At 42.2% G+C, this 20959-nt stretch overlaps 2 protein-coding genes across 2 annotated transcripts; one reads left to right on the top strand and one right to left on the bottom strand.

The window, feature by feature from the left end:
• The first annotated feature begins 523 nt into the window (after positions 1 to 523).
• Positions 524 to 8862, top strand: prozb (protein Z, vitamin K-dependent plasma glycoprotein b). The gene is made up of 8 exons (XM_088331755.1): positions 524 to 691; positions 2142 to 2305; positions 2377 to 2401; positions 2463 to 2645; positions 2713 to 2850; positions 2918 to 2994; positions 7917 to 8049; positions 8127 to 8862. Exons 1-8 carry the CDS (start codon positions 616 to 618, stop codon positions 8720 to 8722), a joined length of 1392 nt encoding a protein of 463 aa, XP_088187881.1. The 5' UTR covers positions 524 to 615; the 3' UTR covers positions 8723 to 8862.
• Positions 8863 to 10918: 2056 nt separating this feature from the next.
• On the bottom strand, positions 10919 to 19127 carry pcid2 (PCI domain containing 2). The gene is made up of 15 exons (XM_088331756.1): positions 19026 to 19127; positions 18097 to 18182; positions 17925 to 18014; positions 16805 to 16878; positions 16662 to 16727; positions 16545 to 16586; positions 16278 to 16332; positions 16079 to 16182; positions 13378 to 13453; positions 13137 to 13278; positions 12953 to 13053; positions 12803 to 12876; positions 12276 to 12401; positions 12067 to 12190; positions 10919 to 12001 (listed from the first exon to the last, which is right to left on the bottom strand). Exons 2-15 carry the CDS (start codon positions 18130 to 18132, stop codon positions 11912 to 11914), a joined length of 1200 nt encoding a protein of 399 aa, XP_088187882.1. The 5' UTR covers positions 18133 to 18182; positions 19026 to 19127; the 3' UTR covers positions 10919 to 11911.
• Between the last annotated feature and the right edge of the window lie 1832 nt (positions 19128 to 20959).

Here is a 20959-nt window from a genome sequence, read left to right as displayed (position 1 = left end):
AAGACACACTACATAACCTCACTCTTCATACCGACTCGGTCATAGCTCAGGTCAAAAAGGACCACACCTTCCACTAATTACCCTGTCGGAGGTTACAAATGTGTGACTGGTAGGAAGACACTTAGATTTTGTGTTAAAAATACTTATACCACTGCCACAAGGAACGTATGCAGTAAAATCAAAGATCAAACTCATGCAAGCGCTGGTTACTTCCATCTTCCACTACCCTTTCGAAGAAGAGGAAGAAAGAAAAGGAACTGGGCCGACAGCATCAAATTCAGAGTAGGAACCCTCAGCAGTGGAAAGAGCAGTGTTGCGTCCCTAGCAATGCCCCAACGACCCAAGCAGTAAAGTAAACTGTCTAGCGTGATTCTTGATGAAGAACAGTACTGAATTGGGATTGGGTTCAGGCCTCTCTCTGCAAATAAAATGAATAAACAAACAGAGCTGCTGCTTGTTTTAGAGGGTCGGAGTCCAAGAACATGCAGTTTCCCGCGAAATTCTCTTGATGTCAACACGTGAACATGTGATTAAGGGGGGTGGAGGAATTGGGACTCACGAAAAATCCATGTGCGGGAGCCGGGATGTGACGACATTTTTCAACCACTCTGTGTCATGGCGGTACCTGGAGTGTGTCTCCTCTTTCTCACCTCGCTAGGATGTGTTCTTCAGGTCCTTGGCAGAGAAGATGGTAAGAGTTAAAAGTCTTGTTAATTGTCATTATTACATTTTCATTACTTCCAACTCAACCTCCTGATGGTCCAGGTCGTCCAAATTAAAACATAGGTTATTTTTTTGTAACCACAGTATAACTTTAAACCTCAAGTATTTTCCTAAAAAAATGTTATAGCCTGATTGTTAAGGATTAAGCATTTCTCAATGGATTTTTTCCAAGTTTAAAAACTATTAATAAAAAAATTTGGTTACAAATGCCGTAGGTCAAAAACATTTTTCTGTGGTTATGACAATAACACCAAACGGGTGCAGGGTGGTAAACGGGTGCAGGGATCATATTTCTCAAGAATATGAACCTAAATCATCAATGTAAAAGAAATCCGATACTCATTCGGTTCAAATGTTTGTTTTGAAAAACTACTTGAGAAACCTTTTGAAAAATTCCAAAATATTTTGGGGAATTGTATTTGCAAATTAAAATTGCACACTTTGAGCATAATCCATCCCGATACTTGCCCATCCCACCACTGTCGCACTTGTTTTTCTTTGTCTTGTATTGCATTGAAAGAGCTAACTAAGGTGTGGGCAAACTTCAGCTCGTGGGTGATATACCCGACAGGTTTTTTAAACCCGCCCACGATACAAAAAGTGTAAACAGATCATCATAATATATGTGTACGGTATACTATACAGGAATGGTAAAACAAGAAGTACTTATTAAAATATTGTTTAGTGCAACTTTTCCCCAGTCTACTTACTTATTTGTACTTGATTCGGCTGCGGAACGGTTGGGCGGCTCCACCTGTTGAGTTAGCCCCAACCACATCCGGAGAGCCGACGCCGCAGAAGTCCTGAGCAAGAAGCATTCTCGATTCCAGCGTCGTAGACCGTAGAGGTCAGCGCCCAGTGTCCGCTCCTGTGTACTGTGCTCAAGGCCAACGTGCAAACAGCTAGCTATGGTACTTCTGTACTTCTGTGATCATCTATTATTTTATTTATCAAGATATTTATCAAATTAAATGAAAAAAAATAAACATTTTCCATTAGGCTCTATTGGATTTTGTACATTTTGGTTCATAAAAAAGGGAAATTATACATATCTTACAATTATACATAAGATATGGATATCTTTAATTATGAGAGTTTCGAAACCAATTTGACAAAATTGTCTATGTACACACAAATATAAGATGAAATATAATTTAAATTCCAGCATATAAAGAAAATTTCGGTAGGCTTACATCATCTATTTTCCTCATGTATTGGCAATTTGTTCAAGTCAATATGAACCAGAGCATGGTATGTTTGGATGTGTATCACTCTACTACAAAGACGAAATATCCTGGAAAATCCTCAAACATAGTTCTGCTGTAACCATAAAAGTTATGTGTGCTTCGCCGTGATACAAGTACTGATTATATGGGGCTATCGACCCAAACAAATTATTTATGACTGTGCTGTGTCAGTGTTTGTGCAGTTGCCCGCCGCGCAAAGCGTCTTTCTACGTTCCAAACGGGCAAACTTCTTCCTGGTGGAGGAGATCCTGCAGGGCAACCTGGAGCGGGAATGTTATGAGGAGCGCTGCACTTTTGAGGAGGCCAGGGAATACTTTGAGGACACTGCCCAGACGGTCAGCCCTTTCACTATATCATCACCCGGGATCTCCTCATTTTTCAATTCAACGTGTTTGTTTCTTGGCAGATCGTGTTCTGGAGAACTTATCAAAGTAAGTTTTTCAGAAATAAATCTTGTTAATTAAAGTTTCTCCAACGGGGTATCTTTGACAGATAAAAACCATTGCAAGCGAAACCCTTGCCTTCATGGTGGAAAATGCACTAACAAGATGGGGGGATTCCTCTGTTCCTGCTTCCCCCCACACCATGGAATTATATGTGAATTGAAGGAGAAGGAAGCCGTTCAACAGAAAGAAGTTGAATGGATGCCTGTCGTAGAGCCACAATTGATAGAAGGTAAACCTTATCAAGGGTTAAATTATCCTTTCAGATCATTTGACAATCCCGCTCTACACATTTCTAGCTCCAGCAAATCTGCAGTGTCGCACCCATGGCCTGAATGTTTGTGATCAGATGTGCACGGCGACCTATGATTCTTCCACGTGCTCCTGCGTAGAGGGATTCAAACTGCAACGCGATGGACGGAGCTGCGTGCCCAATGGTTGGAAATGATTGTTCCTGTTAACATGAAAGTTTAACATCTGACAAAAAATCTGGTGTTTCCTTAGTGGAGTTTCCCTGTGGAAGACTTGTTAGCCCTCCTCAAATGGAATCCATGTGTCAGAATGGGCACTGTCCATGGCAGGTGACAGGAGCACTCCCATGCATTTCTTAATAATTGCACAAGATCAGTGTTTCTCAACCTTTGTAAAATGGAAAACATGATTGCCCCATCGGCAGATAATTTTACCTACTTTAGGTATCCATTTTGCTTTTTTTTTACAAAATCTTTAGCTTGTTTTTTTTTTTTTAGTAATACAATAAACACGGGGGCCGGCCGGGCACAGCCCGAAGGGACGACGTGGGACCCTCTTCCCATGGGCTCACCACCTGTAGGAGGGGCCAAAGGGGTCGGGTGCGCAGAGAGCTGGGTAGCAGCCAAGGGAGGGGTCCTTGGCGCGACGATCCCCGGCTACAGAAACTGGCTTTTGGGACATGGAACGTTACCTCTCTGGCAGGGAAGGAGCCCGAGTTGGTGCGTGAGGTTGAGAAATTCCGACTAGATATAGTCGGACTCACCTCTACGCACGGCTTGGGCTCTGGTACCAGTCCTCTCGAAAGGGGTTGGACTCTCTTCCACTCTGGAGTTGCCCGTGGTGAGAGGCGCAGAGCCGGTGTGGGCATATTAATTGCTCCACGGCTCGGCGCCTGTACGTTGGGGTTCACCCCGGTAGACGAGAGGGTAGCCTCCCTCCGCCTTCGGGTGGGGGGACGGGTCCTGACTGTTATTTGTGCTTATGCACCAAATAGCAGTTCGGAGTACCCACCCTTCTTGGGGTCCTTAGAGGGTGTGCTTGAGAGCGCGCCCCCTGGGGATTCCCTCGTACTGCTGGGAGACTTCAACGCTCACGTGGGCAATGACAGTGAGACCTGGAGGGGCGTGATTGGGAAGAACGGCCCCCCTGACCTGAACCCGAGTGGTGTTTCGTTATTGGACTTCTGTGCCCGTCATGGTCTGTCCATAATGAACACCATTTTCAGACATAAGGGTGTCCATATGTGCACTTGGCACCAGGACACCCTAGGCCGTAGTTCGATGATCGACTTTGTCATCGTTTCGTCGGACCTGCGGCCGCATGTTCTGGACACTCGGGTGAAGAGAGGGGCGGAGCTGTCAACTGATCACCACCTGGTGGTGAGTTGGCTTCGATGGTGGGGGAAGATGCCGGCCCGACCCGGCAGACCCAAGCGTGTTGTGAGGGTCTGTTGGGAACGGCTGGCAGAATCTCCTGTCAGAAGAAGTTTCAATTCACACCTCCGGCAGAACTTCGCCCATGCCCCGAGGGAGGCGGGGGACATTGAGTCCGAGCGGACCATGTTCCGCGCCTCCATTGTCCAGGCGGCTGATCGGAGCTGTGGCCGCAAGGTAGTCGGTGCCTGCCGCGGTGGCAACCCTCAGACCCGTTGGTGGTCACCGGCGGTGAGGGATGCCGTCAAGCTGAAGAAGGAGTCTTATCGGGCCTTCCTGGCCTGTGGGACTCTGGAAGCAGCTGGCAGGTATCGGCTGGCCAAGCGGAATGCGGCTTTGGCGGTTGCCGAGGCAAAAACTCGGGCATGGGAGGAGTTTGGCGAGGCCATGGAAGCCGACTTCCGAACGGCTTCGAGGAAATTCTGGTCCACCATCCGACGTCTTAGGGGGAGGAAGCGGTGTACTATCGACACTGTGTATAGTGCCGATGGGGCGCTGCTGACCTCGACCCGGGACGTTGTGAATCGGTGGGCGGAGTACTTCGAAGACCTCCTCAATTCCACCGGCACGTCTTCCTCTGGGGAAGCAGAGCCTGAGGACTCTGGGTTGGGCTCTCGTATCACTGGGGTTGAAGTCACCGAGGTTGTCAAAAAACTCCTCGGTGGCAGGGCCCCGGGGGTCGATGAGATCCGCCCAGACTTCATTAAGGCTCTGGATGTTGTGGGCGTGTCATGGTTGACGCGCCTCTGCAACATCGCGTGGACATCGGGGACAGTGCCTCTGGACTGGCAGACTGGGGTGGTGGTTCCCGTCTTTAAGAAGGGGGACCGGAGAGTGTGTTCCAACTACAGGGGAATCACACTTCTCAGCCTCCCTGGTAAGGTCTATTCAGGGGTACTGGAGAGGAGGGTCCGCCAGGAAGTCGAATCTCGGATTCAGGAGGAACAGTGTGGTTTTCGTCCTGGCCGTGGAACACTGGACCAGCTCTATACACTCTTCAGGGTCTTTGAGGGTGCATGGGAGTTTGCCTGTCCGGTCTACATGTGTTTTGTGGACTTGGAGAAGGCATTCGACCGTGTTCCTCGGGAGGCCCTGTGGGGGGTGCTTCGAGAGTATGGGGTACCGCACAGTCTTATCCGGGCTGTGCGGTCCCTGTATGCCCGGTGCCAGAGTCTGGTCCGCATTGCCGGCAATAAGTCGGATTCGTTCGCGGTGAGGGTTGGGCTCCGCCAGGGCTGCCCTTTGTCACCGATTCTGTTCATAACTTTTATGGACAGAATTTCTAGGCGCAGCCTTGGCGGGGATGGAGTCCGGTTTGGGGGCCTCAGCATTGCGTCACTGCTTTTTGCAGATGACGTGGTGCTGTTGGCTTCCTCAGCCCGTGATCTTCAGCTCTCGCTGGAGCGATTCGCAACCGAGTGTGAAGCGGCCGGGATGGGGATCAGCACCTCCAAGTCCGAGGGCATGGCTCTCAGTCGGAAAAGGGTGGTATGCTCCCTCCGTGTCGGGGAGGAGGTCTTGCCCCAAGTGGAGGAGTTCAAGTATCTTGGGGTTTTGTTCACGAGTGAGGGTAGGATGGAACGGGAGATCGACAGACGGGTCGGTGCAGCGTCTGCCGTCATTCAGACCCTGTACCGGTCTGTCGTGGTGAAGAGGGAGCTGAGCCGAAAGGCAAAGCTCTCGATCTACCGGTCGATCTACGTTCCTACCCTCACCTATGGTCATGAACTTTGGGTCATGACCGAAAGAACTCGATCCCGGATACAAGCGGCCGAAATGAGTTTCCTCCGCAGGGTGGCTGGGTTCTCCCTTAGAGATAGGGTGAGAAGCTCAGTCATCCGGGAGGGACTCGGAGTAGAGCCACTGCTCCTCCGCGTTGAGAGGAGCCAGTTGAGGTGGCTCGGGCATCTAATAAGGATGCCTCCTGGACGCCTCCCTCGGGAGGTGTTCCGGGCATGTCCCACCGGCAGGAGGCCCCGGGGGCGGCCCAGGACACGTTGGAGAGACTATGTCTCTCGGCTGGCTTGGGAACGCCTCGGGGTCCCGTCGGATGAGCTGGAGGAAGTGGCTGGGGATAGGGACGTCTGGGCTTCCCTTTTAACGCTGCTGCCCCCGCGACCCGACCTCGGATAAGCGGAAGACAATGGATGGATGGATGGATGGATACAATAAACAATTTTTGTCATTTTAAGATTACGTACTACTTAAATGGCCTAAATTGCAAACTCTGCACAGGACGGCAGTAAACTGAATTGGAACGCATGACCTCAGGACTGTGCTGCGGATGTGCTAACCACTCAGCTGCCGTGCCAACCTCTTAATATTTGATTTCATGAAAGAGGATTTAGAATATACTAAATTGAAAATATGAAAGAATGAAGAAAATGCATGATTATACAAATAATAGAAAAAAAATGATTGGCATCAATTTGCTAATTTTAAGGAAATTGTATTTAGAATATTTTCAAAACCATTTTTCAAGTATAATAAGAAAAACAAGTTATTCCAAGCCTGCTCAAGGTAGCAATTCTTTAATTTCCATGTTTTTTTAATTGTTTAAAATAAGGAAATACTAGAAATGAACAATATTATCTACCAATGTTTTTTTTTTCACTTTGCAGGTAGGAGGAAATTAAGTTATTTGATTTTGGATTGACGCTACTTTTTGTGTTATAGTTTAGAGCTGTACATAATTCACAACCTTTTTAATCACTGCCACCATTTCCTGGCTTGCGTTATATTTGCAGACTCCATCAAGTTCCTTATCTTACATATGCAAGTACATGAATTTCTTTGACGCGCTCGGGTAAACTGTTATCCTAAAACCATCCTTGGGGCTTGGGTTGATGTTTAGACTCTACTTTAACAGGCCTTTTCTTACTTTCACCATTTTCATGTTACATGAAAGCGTTCTGCCGCGAAAAAAAAAACAGATATGAGCGGTGGAAACAATAATAAGGGCTCTTTGAAATCAGTTGAGCATTGTTCACCAATATTGCGCACGTCACTTAAAAAAGTGCTAGTTGCTTACTACTTCTTCCAAAAAGTTACCAATTATTAAGTAACAATGTGCACGGAATGACTTAAAAAGGGAGAAACATAAGAGGAAAAACATGTAACAAAATATTTAAATATTTATATATCTACAAAACATATATTAAATATAACAATTTCAAACATTTTTATGCTCAACAAATTTAAAGTCTACAACAGAGAAAAAAAAAGGCGTTGATTGGTAGGAAGCCGGTTCCTTTAGACCAGGGGATGGTGTAATAATAGTCTGTAATTATAGTATGTGGTTTGCAATAATCTGTGCAGCCCTTTTGAGACTCTTTGTGATTAAGGGCTATACAAATAAAAATGACTTGACTTGACTTCCAAGAGCCGGCTCATAGAGACCTTCTGTTCACTAACAACACGAGTTGGAGTGAGGTCAACTATAGGGCTGACATTTTTCACGAATAAGCCCTCATTCCCCTTTTATTTCAGCGCATTAGTTAATACTATATCAGGAATCGCTGACTAACTACTGCAGTCTCTATTTTAAATGGTGACATGAGCCGAAAAGATGTGAACGTAAACATATTTGTTCGATTTTTCCATTACTGAAAAAAGTTGTTATTCCAACACTGCTGTTAACAAATACTTATTCTACTTTCAAATTTTTAAGGACACCTCAAACGACGCACCCAACCTTTAAAGACTCAAACCTTGATATGCCTACAGGGGTTCTAGTTTCCTCCATTTGAGAACCACTGCACCAGACATCCTGGTCTACATATGCAAATGTCCTCCATAATTGTGTGATTTTTTTCCAGGCATTGCTGCTGGGGAGCAGCAGAACTGAGATTTGTGCCGGTGTCTTGTTAGGTCCACGCTCCGTCCTAACTGCTGCCAGTTGCCTCCTACAGGAGTCTGACCCTCAACCCTCCAATTTCTTCATCATCGCTGGTAAAAAAATAAAAAAAGAAGAATTTTCAGGTGGAATAAACAGACGGATCAATAAAGTCCTACTGCATTTCTCTCAGGGCCAACTAATATGACGATGACCGTTAAGGCTTTCCATATTTACAAACATTATCGTCCAAATCACCATGACCACGACTTGGCCTTTTTGGAGCTGACCAGCCCACTGCCCCTTGGCTCCACTATCCGCCACCTGTGCCTGCCCACCAAAGATTTCAGTGAAAACGTCCTCATGAATTCTGGGCGGGCAGGGGTTGCCGCAATCATGAGCAAAAACCTCAACCGGAACCTAGTCTACATGACTTTGGCCGAATGTCGAAACCAGCTCAACACCTCCATCCCACTCAGCAACAAAATGTTCTGCGTGACGGGACAGAATGGAAATATAGTGACATCCGATCAGACGGGCAGTGCCGATGGATTAAGTTCGACAGTTGGGCAATGCGGCGGTTTGTTACCAGCCATGCCTCTTGCCACAGTCGAAAAGGGCACAGCGTTTCTCACAGGGTTGCTCATCATGCCCCCAAAGCGATGTCAAGGGAACGGCTTGGTTTTTAACAAAGTGTCCCGGTATCTTCTCTGGATCAGAATGCTTCTGGAGGCCGTTGAGACATACGAGAACACAACAAAAACACCAGAATTTACTCATATGACCTAACCATGCCAGTCAAAGTCAGACAATTAAGGCTTGCAAATCCCTTTACAATGTGATAATAAAGCTTACAAACACAACACAAAACCTATTTACTTACAGCAAGACAGTCTATGTAGAATAAAAAACGAGATCATTTGCGTGAACACGTTTTTTTGAATTCACCAAAAAAATGCTTGATCAAGGATAACATTTGCTAGTGTGTTGCAACAATTTTAGCAATGACATCTGCTATCATTGACCAAGACTATCTGAATTATAGCCAAAATGGGCAATATGAGATATGTTAAGCAAAAAAAGGACTTTTTATTAGGTCAAGTCATGCTTATTTGTATAGCCCTTAATCACAAGGAGTCTCAAAGGGCTGCACATACCACGGATTATTGCAAACTACAGACTATTATTACCCCATCTGAAGACGCATTCAAATTACAGGTATATTTTGTAAAAACAAGGATTACTTTGCAGGATTAGAAAACAAACGTTTTTTTTTTATTTACTGTACAACAATTGTTGTTAGTCATACATAATTTGAAATTATCGGATAAAAAAAGTATAAAATACGGGAAGAACATATAAGGGGTATGTTTATTAAAACAATAAAGCGAGCGAATTTAAAAAATTAAGTGATCGTAGTCTATATAACGCGTTTATTAAACTTATTGTATAGAATACGATCTTTTGTCGGAAGCGCAGCAGAATTCGCTTTCACGCGAGGTGGGGGATTTTCCAGGGGAGTCAGATTTAGGCACTACACCTGCATTAGACGTAACCTACGCAGATGATTGGCAGTCAGTTATGTGTCCGGAGCAGCATAAACACAACAAATCTGCCAAATTTATTTCAAAATATTATTTATTATTACTCTGATGGATTCAAGTGTGTTTTAAGAGGGGAAAAAAACTAAACATGAAACGAGGCAAAGCCAAAAGCCGCGTGTTCACCACCCCTGTTATAGTCAATGGCGAAGTTGCACAAAGTTGAGTAGTTTTTCGTGAAATGTCTCTCTTGGCTCGGCTTGAAAAAATGAGCCGGCTTTTTCAACTCCCAAACGGCTCTTCCGATTGTTATTGTTGCTTTAATTCTTACATTAGAAAATATTATGTAACATCAAGCATTGAGTGACTTTAAAAAAGTGGGGGGAAGTAAAACAAAAAATAAAAAAATACCCCCAAAAAAGAAGCATGCTAAAAAGCTAAGAAAAAGGCTAGAAAAAGATGGGTAAAAAAAAGAAAGAAGGAAAAATAAAATAAAGCAAGAAACAATTTAAAAAAAAAGAGGATAAAGCAAAAAGTAAGAAATTCATTAAAAAAAAAAAAAATTAAAAAAGAAAATAGAGACCGAAAGAAAATGGCAAGAAAAAAAGTAAAAAGCTAAGAAAAAATAAACAAAATGAGAAAAAAATAAAAAAGAGCCAGGAAAAATTGTAGAAAAAAGCAGAATAAGTCCAGAGAAAAGAGGGGGGAAAGGAGTTTTGGGGAGGGTTCTTTGATTGGTCTTGTGATACATTCAAAATATTTACAATAAATAATTTATCAACATTGCACTTCCACAAAAAAAATATTAAATACAGTATTCTGTGTTGTGCAACCGACTAAATAAATTCCAAAGAATGTTTAGTACTATGTAACAAAAAATCTCGTGTAAAAGTTGTTGTAAAAACAACTGTCATTTGTGAGCTATTACAGCCTTTCCAATGGTACATTAGTCAATTCTTGCAAATGTGAAAAATTATTTAACATTGCCAGAAACTCAGCAGTGTAACTTGATCTCAGGTTTGATAATGATTTGGTTACCACACACAGAATTGATGTTGCTCACTGTTATTCTAAGTGACGCTCACATACTTTGCGTGAACGCGAAGACTCGAAGATTAGAGGAAACATTGCTGTTAAAAATAAAGGATAATTAAAAAAACGAGGAAATTGGTTTCTTTGAACATTGTTCAATCCATTTTTAGCCATTAGGATGTAGATCAAACCACATGGCATGAAACAAAGTATGGATCTGTACCTTTAAAGCAGTGGTTTTCAAATGGAGAGAGAGGTTAATGAGATTTTCAAAAGAAACAAATGGGAACATAGTTTTCAAACAAAGTATGTAAATAATGTAGGAATTCTGTACAGAAAATGAATCTCATCAGAAAGCTTCACTCTAAAAAATATTTGGTCAAAAAATAATCATGTTCGAGTCAAAATCAGGTTGTTTTATACAAAAAGTCATTTTATTTGAATAAAAAGGGGTCATTCTAAAAGCCAAAACAGTGGATTGATTCATTACAACAAAATAATTCGAGTGACATGTAGAATGTAATAGCAAATATTTTTTGAAAGAGCCATATCATATATTTTAAGACAAAATACAGCAAACCAGGAAAAACTGTCTTATTTCACTGTGTGATGTTAGATGATTTGATAAAATTCATGAAATAATAACGCCAGAGGCAAATATACCACTATAAACTAGTCTCCCTCACACAGTAACTTAAAATTGTTGAGGCTCATTTTGACTCTTATGTTTTTCGTAAAAATAGAATTAATTAAAAATAAATTACATGAGTTATTTTGCAGAGATGTTCCAAAAACTGTAAACAAAATGTTTACAGAGTCATTTCCATTCAGCGCAGTGGGTGTGTTTTAGAGGGAGAGTGCTATGTGTGCAGAGATCTGCTGAGCCATACTGCTCACCCAATCAAATTGCTCTATGTGATTGGCTGGGGGTTTTGGGGTGTTTCCAGTATGTTGTGTCAGTTTTTTGTCATAAAGTTACTCAACAGTGATCACACATAATTAAATGAGCTTCATTAGCAACGTACGGCCAAAACTGGGTCTTTTGGTGTGACACCTTGCCTGTAAACCATGGTTCAAAATGTGCCATTTATATACCGGACAGAACTGCTGGAATCATTAGTGCTGCTTCAGCTTTGCACGCACCAAGCTCGACATTGCGCTGGACAGAATTGAAACGTTACAGAGGGCATTGGCGCCGGTAGCATTTTTTTCTCTGAGCAATAGGTTTCCGACCCATGATCTAGCTGATGTGTTCGAATCCAGATAATAAAAGCCAAATCCAAATTGAAATGTCTATAACTAGAAGAAAGTTGAAGGCGTCTAAAGTTTACAAAGCATTCCCTTCATTTCATAATGTCTTGCACGTTACAAAAAATAATGTAGTTTATCATAATGTTAATGCACTCTACGAGATTGATGACAGTGGAGGAAAAGGATTCTGTTTGCTGACCACAAGCTTCTGGTGCTGATGTGAGATGTAACCTTTGATGTGACCCTGAGGGGAGAGAAATCATGTCAGTATTCTTTCCCCCATGTGCTTTCGTGTCCACCTGTGCTCACCATATAAATGAGGTTGGCCAGGATACACTGCACCTCATCCACGTCGACGTCTTCAACCTTCATCATACTCAGGGCCACCAGGAATGTGTCCAGAGGTAACTGGTGGGTCCTCAACAACAGGTACCTGAACACAAATGACAAGAGGAAATCGGTAAGACCATGTGTTGGCGTCGTTCTCGGCCGGTCGCATAAGGAAAGGTGACGCTCACACTTTCTTGAAGAGGTTCCTGTATGTGATGATCTTGAGCTTCTCCAAGATAAGGAAGATGCCACACCGGATGAAGAAGGTTTCGTGTTTGGAAAGAGCCTCATTCAACAACAGAAGGTTCCCGTCGCTGATGCAGACATGCAACAGATTGAATTTAGGCCAGGCACAGGACATGAGAGCTAATGTTAACCCCGCAAAAAAAAAAAAAAAAAAAAGAGAGCGAGCGAGCGGGCGAACCGGGTACGCCTGAAAAGAAAAAAATAGCTGGAGTTGGTGAGAACTGGAGTGAGTGGCTAACTTAAGCGACAAGCGGGAGAAGCTACTAAAGTTGCCAGTAAGACTGAATTTGTCAAACGCCAGGACCCTGAAATACGGAACTCAGCGGCGTTCACTTGGATGACTAGCTGTGAACCGAAACCTAATAATGTCGCTAGCATTAGTGGCTAGAGAAGGAAAAAGTGTCAGATGGCTGAATGACGAGACTCAGCTGTTTGTTTTGCCTTGTTCTTTCTCACACACAAGCCCTACCTGACAGCTTGGGTAACTTGAGCAAACTGCAAGAGGTCATACTTCTGCAGGAGTTGAAGAGTTGGCATGTGGCCCTGAAACATCACCAAATGGAGTTTAGTTCCAGTTAAAATTGTAGTTTAATGAAGATCAACGATTCAGCTTTCTGACCAACAGCATCTTGACTGGCAGCAAGTAGATGAGAATCATTCTTTTGTTCTTCCGACTGGCCCGGTGGCAGTGTTGAAAGGAATAGGACAGAAACTCCTCAGCTGTGGAGGACAATTGCAGGACAATAGCACTCTTACGAGATGTTGGTCTTCATCTTATCCAATGACAGTATAAATGAAGCTACCTGGTTTGAAATCACTGTCGAACATGGCCTTCCGGCCCACGTAGTATTTATATGTGACCTTCTGAGCGGTACTGTAGTCATTCTTGAAGTTTGAGCTGTCAATAGCCCTGATGAGCGGCTTACACAGATGCAGTTTATTGATCTGGATTCAAAAGGCACGTTTACACACTTTCACACCAATCATTACAGTATCGCAAACACATTAAAACATCAACCAACAAGGATTTTAAGGACTTGAGACCTTAAAGTAGATTTTGAAGAGCTGGTTGCTGAGAAACATCATGCCCCACTTCTTTGAGTCCTCGATCCCGGCTCGACTGCAAAGTCAAATACAACACTCATATACATAGTTCTCAACTTTTCAGAGATACTTTGACTCCTATGGTGGCTTAAGAATTTTGAGACACACTATTGAAAACTCTATGTTACACTAAAAAAAGACCACCAAAATAAGAGATTATTTTCATGAGAATAAGCAGCTGAGAAAATGGATGACTGCTCTTTGCCTTTCCTGCAGTACCGGTTCTATACAACGATGTTTACGGTCATTTGCCTATCAGGCCTGTTTGATATAAAGGAGATCGCCTCCAGAAGGTTTGAATATCTTTAGCCATTGGTAACCGATTCGAATGATGATTGACACATTGGTTAGCCAATAAACTGTCCAACATAAATGTATACAAATTTTCAATGTGTATTTAAATCAGAGGCGAAATTAAATGTGCCCAAAGCAATTTGTGATTCATTTGTACGCATCATTAATAAGTCAAGTATGCAGTCATTGATTTGACTTCTGGAAAGAGAAATCAAACATTTACAACTCTTTCACAATGTCTAAAAAATTGGCCTAAGTAAAACACAAGTTTGCAAAGGTTTAGTGTTGGAAATTGGTCGTCTCCAAATGGCCACCATTGGAAGCACCTAAACCTACCCTTAGAAAAAAAGTGTAACATACAATGTTTAGTTTTTCTGATCGTGATCAAATTTGACACGGAATCAGGTAAGGCTTCAAGCTAAGATCCGCATGTTAAACGCATCTGCAGACATTTAATTGCCCCAAAAAAATTCAGGCTTGAAAAAATAAATCTGTAGTGTTGAAACTCAGATTACTCCATGTTAGTAGCACTTGAAGTGATTATTTTAGGGGCCGGTCACACAGCCGTTTGCGGCTGAATCACGGCTAAAATTTTGCGTGTTTTTTTTTGCCCGTGGTTGCCCGCGATGGAAAATGCGCAAAATTGGCCAACACGCTGTTCATCGGTGGTATGCCCGCAAAACAGACGCCGGCGACTGTTCCGCTTCCTCATCGCGTCATTTTCTCGTGTGGACCACGGGTATAAAAGCTCCCGAGCCGGTGTTGTGCCCAAATCCGACTCCTACGCAACACAAACGCCCCCCCACCCCCTCGCGTGAACGCGCATTCTGCTGCGATCGCTTTTGTTGTAAGCGTGCATTGACGTTGGTGACTTTTTCATCCGAGTTAACAAACGCATTTTGTAGAATACGATCGCACTTTATTGTTTAAATAAACGCGTTATATAGACTAGGATCTCCCAATTGTTATAATTAGCTCGCTTTATAGTTTTAATAAGCGTTTTATATAGAATACGATCGCTTTCGTTGGAAGCGCAGCAGAATGCGCGTTCACGCGAGGGGGGGAGGATTTACCGTTCGATTACGTTCACAACAAAAACAAAGACGGAATGGTTTAAGTTGTATTACATTTCCAACAAATGCAAGACGAAGTGGTTTTGGTTATATGTTCGCCATTACATTCCCTAAAAGTGAGATAAAACGAGGTAAAAGTGGTTGTAGTAGCGAGGGGATGCAAATCTCGGCAGGGATGCATTTCTCGGATAACACCGGGCTGTAGAAATCATAACCGCTCAAGACACAGTCCCGTGAAGATCAAGATTTCAAGCTATGGCATCATTTTTATTTTATTATCTTGAAAAGAAATGTCAAGAAATAAAAATGGATTAAGACGAGGTCACTGCGCTGACGAGGATCCATGTTCACCCCCTTGACGTCTCGAGCACAACTGACGTGTGCTCGGCAAATAGCGCTGTATATACGCGGAGAAAGGCGTTTGACTGTCACACGCGTAACACGCTAATTTCACATAATAACACCGCGATACAGGCGCAGAACATGCTATTACCATGCTCCACCCACGATTACCTGCTGAAATTTCCCGTCCTACCCATGTGTAACCACGCCCTGGCCGCGGCCAGAGCACGTCGTTCCGCGTCATTTCCGCGTCATTACCTCGTGTTGACCACGTGTGCGGCACGCGGTTTAACACGTGCTCAAACTTTTGAGCAGCTCGAAAGTTTTGTGCGCGGCCAACCACGTGTGAATTTCCGACCGCGAGTAAAGCACTGCTGTATCTCGTCTATATGGCGGTCTCAAAACGTCCAACAGCGCCCAACAGCATCCGCTTCAGGCCAGAAATTTCTGGCCGTGGTTCAGCCTTGATACGCTCGTGAAAGGCTGTGTACCCGCGCTCTGAAGAATTGAGCAGCGCAAAACATTTTCGCGCTGCCACCCGCGCGCGAATTTCCGACCGCGTGTTAAGCACTGCTGTATCTCGTCTGCATTGCGATCTCAAAGCGTCCAATAGCGTCCGCCTCACAGGCAGAAATTTCTGGCCGTGATTCAGCCGCAAATGTCTGTGTGACCGGCCCCTTAGTTTGGGACAAATCTTTAGTCTTACCTTTCAAAAGATATCGAAACCGTCTACATTCTTCAAATGGATAAACAACGGCATTCAGTTTATTTTGGGTACATCTTGGATTGGGATTTTATGCGAATTTTAGAGGAACATTAAGGTGTAATCGGTTGGGTTTGGGCTGGAGATATATATATATATATATATATATATATACGCAAAACAATTGAGTAGCGTGATACACTAATTACATGTTTCTATTTTTACTGACTTGTCACTGGCACAAACTCTGAAGCAGCTCATAAGTTGCTCAGCCGCTTTTTCCAGCATTTCACTTGGTTGACCTTTGCCTTTCTGCTGCAGTTGCTGCTCAGCCTGGAAGCACATCAAGTAGACGGAAGCTTAAAGCACAGTCGTGTGCATCAATACATTGACGAGCAAAACATTTTAAAAACTCCGTTATATCTTACATTGTTGGCAAATATCCTTAGATCCAAAGTGACGGTGAACATTACAGGTAGCGCCCTAAAAGACACAAATACAAAAGGTAACAATGTTTCTTTCTCGACTGTTGTCCTAGGCTAATCTAAGCATCCAAAAATATCAAACAGGTTTACAAAATGTCACTTTTTCTGAGGATATCAGAATTCAAGGAAAAAAACACTCTTAACAGAAGCCAGATTACCACATTAAAAGTCACGATCACCTTGAAGATCCTTGGTATGAGTGCCACTTACCAGTTCTCCTCCTTATGTGACTGAAATGCCCTCAAAAAGGATGTAAAAAGTCAAGGAGATGACATTGAATGTCAGGAAATGTAAACATTACTGATTTGATACCATCGTAAAGGATATTGGACAACAACAGTCTGGAACTTGTAGGCTTCTACAAAGTCGTGATTGGCAACTGCATATGTACACCTGGAAAAAAAAACTGCTATGAGACACAAAATGGGATCATTACACTTAAAACCACATGGAGTCGATATTTTAACCACCTGAGGTGAGCGGCCACCATCTCGTCATAAGGTGGTTCAAGAACCTGTTGACATTTGTCTTCTGGATTGGCGAGCTGGAAACGCACACAGACTATTATGCACACACACAGTAATAGGGACAAAGAACACACATGTTGATGAATTTATTTATCATCCAAGAATTACAATGTAATAAACATGCTGATCAAAGCACACAAGTGTATGCGGCTTATGAAAAAAAAAACCAAGAAAAAAACAACAAAGCTTACGAAAAGTTTATTTGAACCTGGTCATTAAACATGTTTCCTGTTCCCTATTTTTTAGTTTCAATATTATTGACACATGGCTTTTAAATACATTAAACATATCTTTGCACATGTCTACACTAATCAAAACCAGAACAAAACAAAAAGACAACAAATAACACCCTCAAAAACCCCCACAAACAACAAACAAACACATTTCAAATCTCATTGCAACTGTGTAAAGACCCCAGACTCCATTATAATTCTGTTAATTAACAGTTGTCAACAATATATTTTCTAACAAGTACCATAAATGTTAAAAGTATAAACACAGTCTTTCCAAAAGGAAATTTGCCTAAATATTTGACCCCAACACCAGGAGCACATCTTCTTTTAATTCCTTTGAACTGACAAAAACCTCGTCGGTATAATTGCCACTCTCCATTTTCAAAATATTTTGGGAACAGGTAGTATTTTATAAAAGCACTAGTTGCATAGCTTTAAAATAATATAACATGACACTAGATCACAGTGACAACGGGTGTGCAAAGAACCCCATCTATTTGGGTTTATCAATCATGAATTTAGATATTTTCAATTGTGTGTCAGGTGTCGTAGTTTCTGACATGAAGAATAACTTTGCTTCAGGTAAGTGTGTTATTCAAACAAGCAATGCAAAATGACAAATACAGACTAACACATAGAAAATGGCAGTGTGTGGTAAAATTGCATGGGACACTGATTGTAAAATAATATGACAAGGCTCAGAGACATAGTTTTTTTGTTATTTTTCTAAAATACTATTACTATTTATATAGCACATTTAAGAAGCTGTGAAACTACTTGGTGTCTGGCATCTATTTTATTGTGTGCAAATGAGTTGAGCCACTCAGTACCTGGAGCCTAGGATTGGCAACATGTGGATGTTTAAAGGAAAGCAGTTCAGCACACTGGGTCCCATTCAGGTTATCTATGGCTTCATAGACCTGCAGGAGATTAAGCCTAATAAACTGGCGAAGTAAACCATTTTATAACAGGGATTTTTTCATCGTTGACATCGGAAATCACCTCCTGCAGATACTGGTTGATGGTAATGTGAGCCATGATGTATTTGTCGAAGAGAAGCTTCTCTCTACAGTCCACTACAGCAAAATCTAGTTGTAGAAAAGGTTAAAAAGATGTTATAGTCAAGTAGAGTCAAGTTTATTTGAATTGCCCTTAATCACAAATAGTCTCAAAGCGCTGCACAGACCACGGATTGTTGCAAACCACAGACTGTTATTACATCATCCCATGATCTAAAACCTACATGAGGGCAAGGAAAAACTCAAAAACCTCAACATGAGGAAAATGAAGAAAACCTTGAAAGGGAACACACACGAGGTCATCCCCTTCCATGATGAACAGGCTGCAATGGATGTTGCAATAACAAATAATATACAGATATCGTCAACATGAAATATAGGTTATTCATATGCTATAGAATAGAAGTGTGTTTTAAGCCTAGATTTAAACAGTTCCACTGAGGTTGCAGGCGGCAAGGTTAATCCCAAAGATTTGGACTAAATCATGTTTTGAACCGACTACACCAAATTTGACGTCTAAAGGACGTTAAGAGCTAGGAAGGGAGTACATCAGTGTCGTTTCCAGTCATGTTCTAGATTCTAATGGGGGGAAATGGTATCAAAATAATAAATATGAATAAACACCCTCGGTGATGTTGTTAACAGAAACAGCAGTTATGTCTAAACAAAAAGAAGAAAAGGAGTTTCCTAAGTATTATGCCGTTAACATTATTTTTGCACAAGTACAAAATAGTGTGGAAAAATATATTGATTAAAATGTTCCTATAGTTTCATTTGTCCTAAGCGAGTAGGCGAGTACAAGTTAAATGCCACTGTTACATATTAACAAATTACATTTGGATTTGAACAAAAAAACTCTACATTCATATATGTTTTGTATATTCATACAGTCCAATGCGTAAAAACACGTACCTTTAATCTAACATCGTATCCAGTAAAACACGATTTTAAACTAGGTTCAAGCGGAATTAGAATATGGATACACTTCCGGTGAGTACTTCTTCTTCAGTTGAGTCATGGACGCTAAACCAATTTTAGCGCAACACTGCCCTACCAAGTACGTTCCTCTTTGGTCAACGTCACTTCAGGTGGACAAAAAATTCTAAATATACGTTAAAATAATAATTCTATTATCGCTCTAACAATTTCATGTTCAAATATTTTATTATTTTTTCATAGATTGATGGATACTGTGGATTAGGGAGCTCCAACCTTTTTTCAAGCAGAGAGCTACTTTTTGTCATTATATTTGCACAAAGATTGATATGCATTTCTATAAAAACAACGTATTATGTTATTATCTAGCTTATTACCTAGTAATTACTAATTATTTATTAGATGTAGGGTTGAGCAGACTCAGTTGACAACTAAAAAAACATTTTACTAAATCTCAATAAGCTATTTTCAGAGCAGGTTTACGGGCATTTCGGCCTTCTTTGACACCACGTTGAAAACCTCTGCATTAGATAAAGCTGTATATATGAGAAAATATGAATCTTTTGGGAATTGTGTATGTTGCACACTTAGGAGGGACAAGGACAAATATGGTGCAAATTGGTTGTAACTCTTTTTAATCATTTTCATTTGCATCAGCTTTGTTTACATTTGTCATTTATCTTCGCGTAATCTCTCCTTCGTCTCTCATTCAGTCTAACTCACACAGACACGCGCTCTCACTTTTAGAACTCGGCAGTTCCCCCTTGGTGCCTGAACACATGACTAAATGTCCAAAAGTTTTGCAAAAATAACAGAAAAGTGCTGAATAATTAAAGTGCACCAAACGAGACTATACACATATAAACATATTCATCAAATCAAATGAATAATGCAATAACTTGCCTGGGGAGGGGCCTCTTTCAGCCATCCGTTCCACATCCTTTCATTTATGTCATGCACTCATTTACACGGGTCTCAAACGTATAAAAACGTGTTGCAAGGTTTGTGTTCATAATTCATATATGATTGCGAAGTCGAGTGTTATTCAAACAAATGTGTGGTGCACATTGACCCAAGCCCCTATGGGCTTTGTAAGTTCTTTGTGTTTCTCTTTAGACCTTACATTTCTCGACCCCAAAACTTTTTAATAAAGTACATTCAGTAATTCTGTAATATTTGTCCAATAGATGGCACTGTATTGTCTAATGCGAACAAAAACCAGTGCCAAATGAGCATTGCGTAGCAGCAAAATGCAAAACAGGGTGGCAACTACTGGGTATGGATCCCACTATGTAAAAGAAATACAACTTTATTGACCTATGAATATTTCTAAAAAATAATATTGGTATGGGGCAGCACGGCGGCGCAGTGGTTAGCGCGTGTGTGGCACAGTTCTAAGGTCTTGGGAACATCCTGTGTGGGTTCAAATCCAGCTACCGTACCTACTGTGCGGAGTTTGTATGTTCTCCCCGTGCTTGCGTGGGTTTCCTCCGGGCACATCGGTTTCCTCCCACATTCCAAGGTGGATTGGCCGGTCCAAACTGTCCCTAGGTGTGAATGGGCGAGCGAGTTGTCTGTCCCTGTGTGCCCTGTGATTGGCTGGCAACCAGTTCAGGGTGTCCCCTGCCCACTGCCCAATGATTGCTGGGATGGGCTCCAGCACCCCCGCGAACCTACTGAGGATAAGCGGTGCAGCTAATGAGATGAGAATATTGGTATGATAGTTCATGTATTTTGGCCTATAATCAAAAAATGTGTTTGTACCGCTATGAGGCACTAAATACTACAGTGTCCTCTTAAAAGGACCCTGTGTATTATTTGACCACTACGTGTTGGTGTATTATGTAGTGCAACCGAAAACGACTGCTGCAAAGCACAAGGAAAAATACAAAGGATAGAGACTCAAAGTG

Source organism: Urocampus carinirostris, chromosome 3, assembly GCF_059441175.1.
Source record: "Urocampus carinirostris isolate Australia breed hairy pipefish chromosome 3, RoL_Ucar_1.0, whole genome shotgun sequence".
Taxonomy (NCBI): Eukaryota; Metazoa; Chordata; class Actinopteri; order Syngnathiformes; family Syngnathidae; genus Urocampus; species Urocampus carinirostris.
Note: the sequence above shows the minus strand (reverse complement) of the source record. Positions and strands in the feature narration are given on the sequence as shown.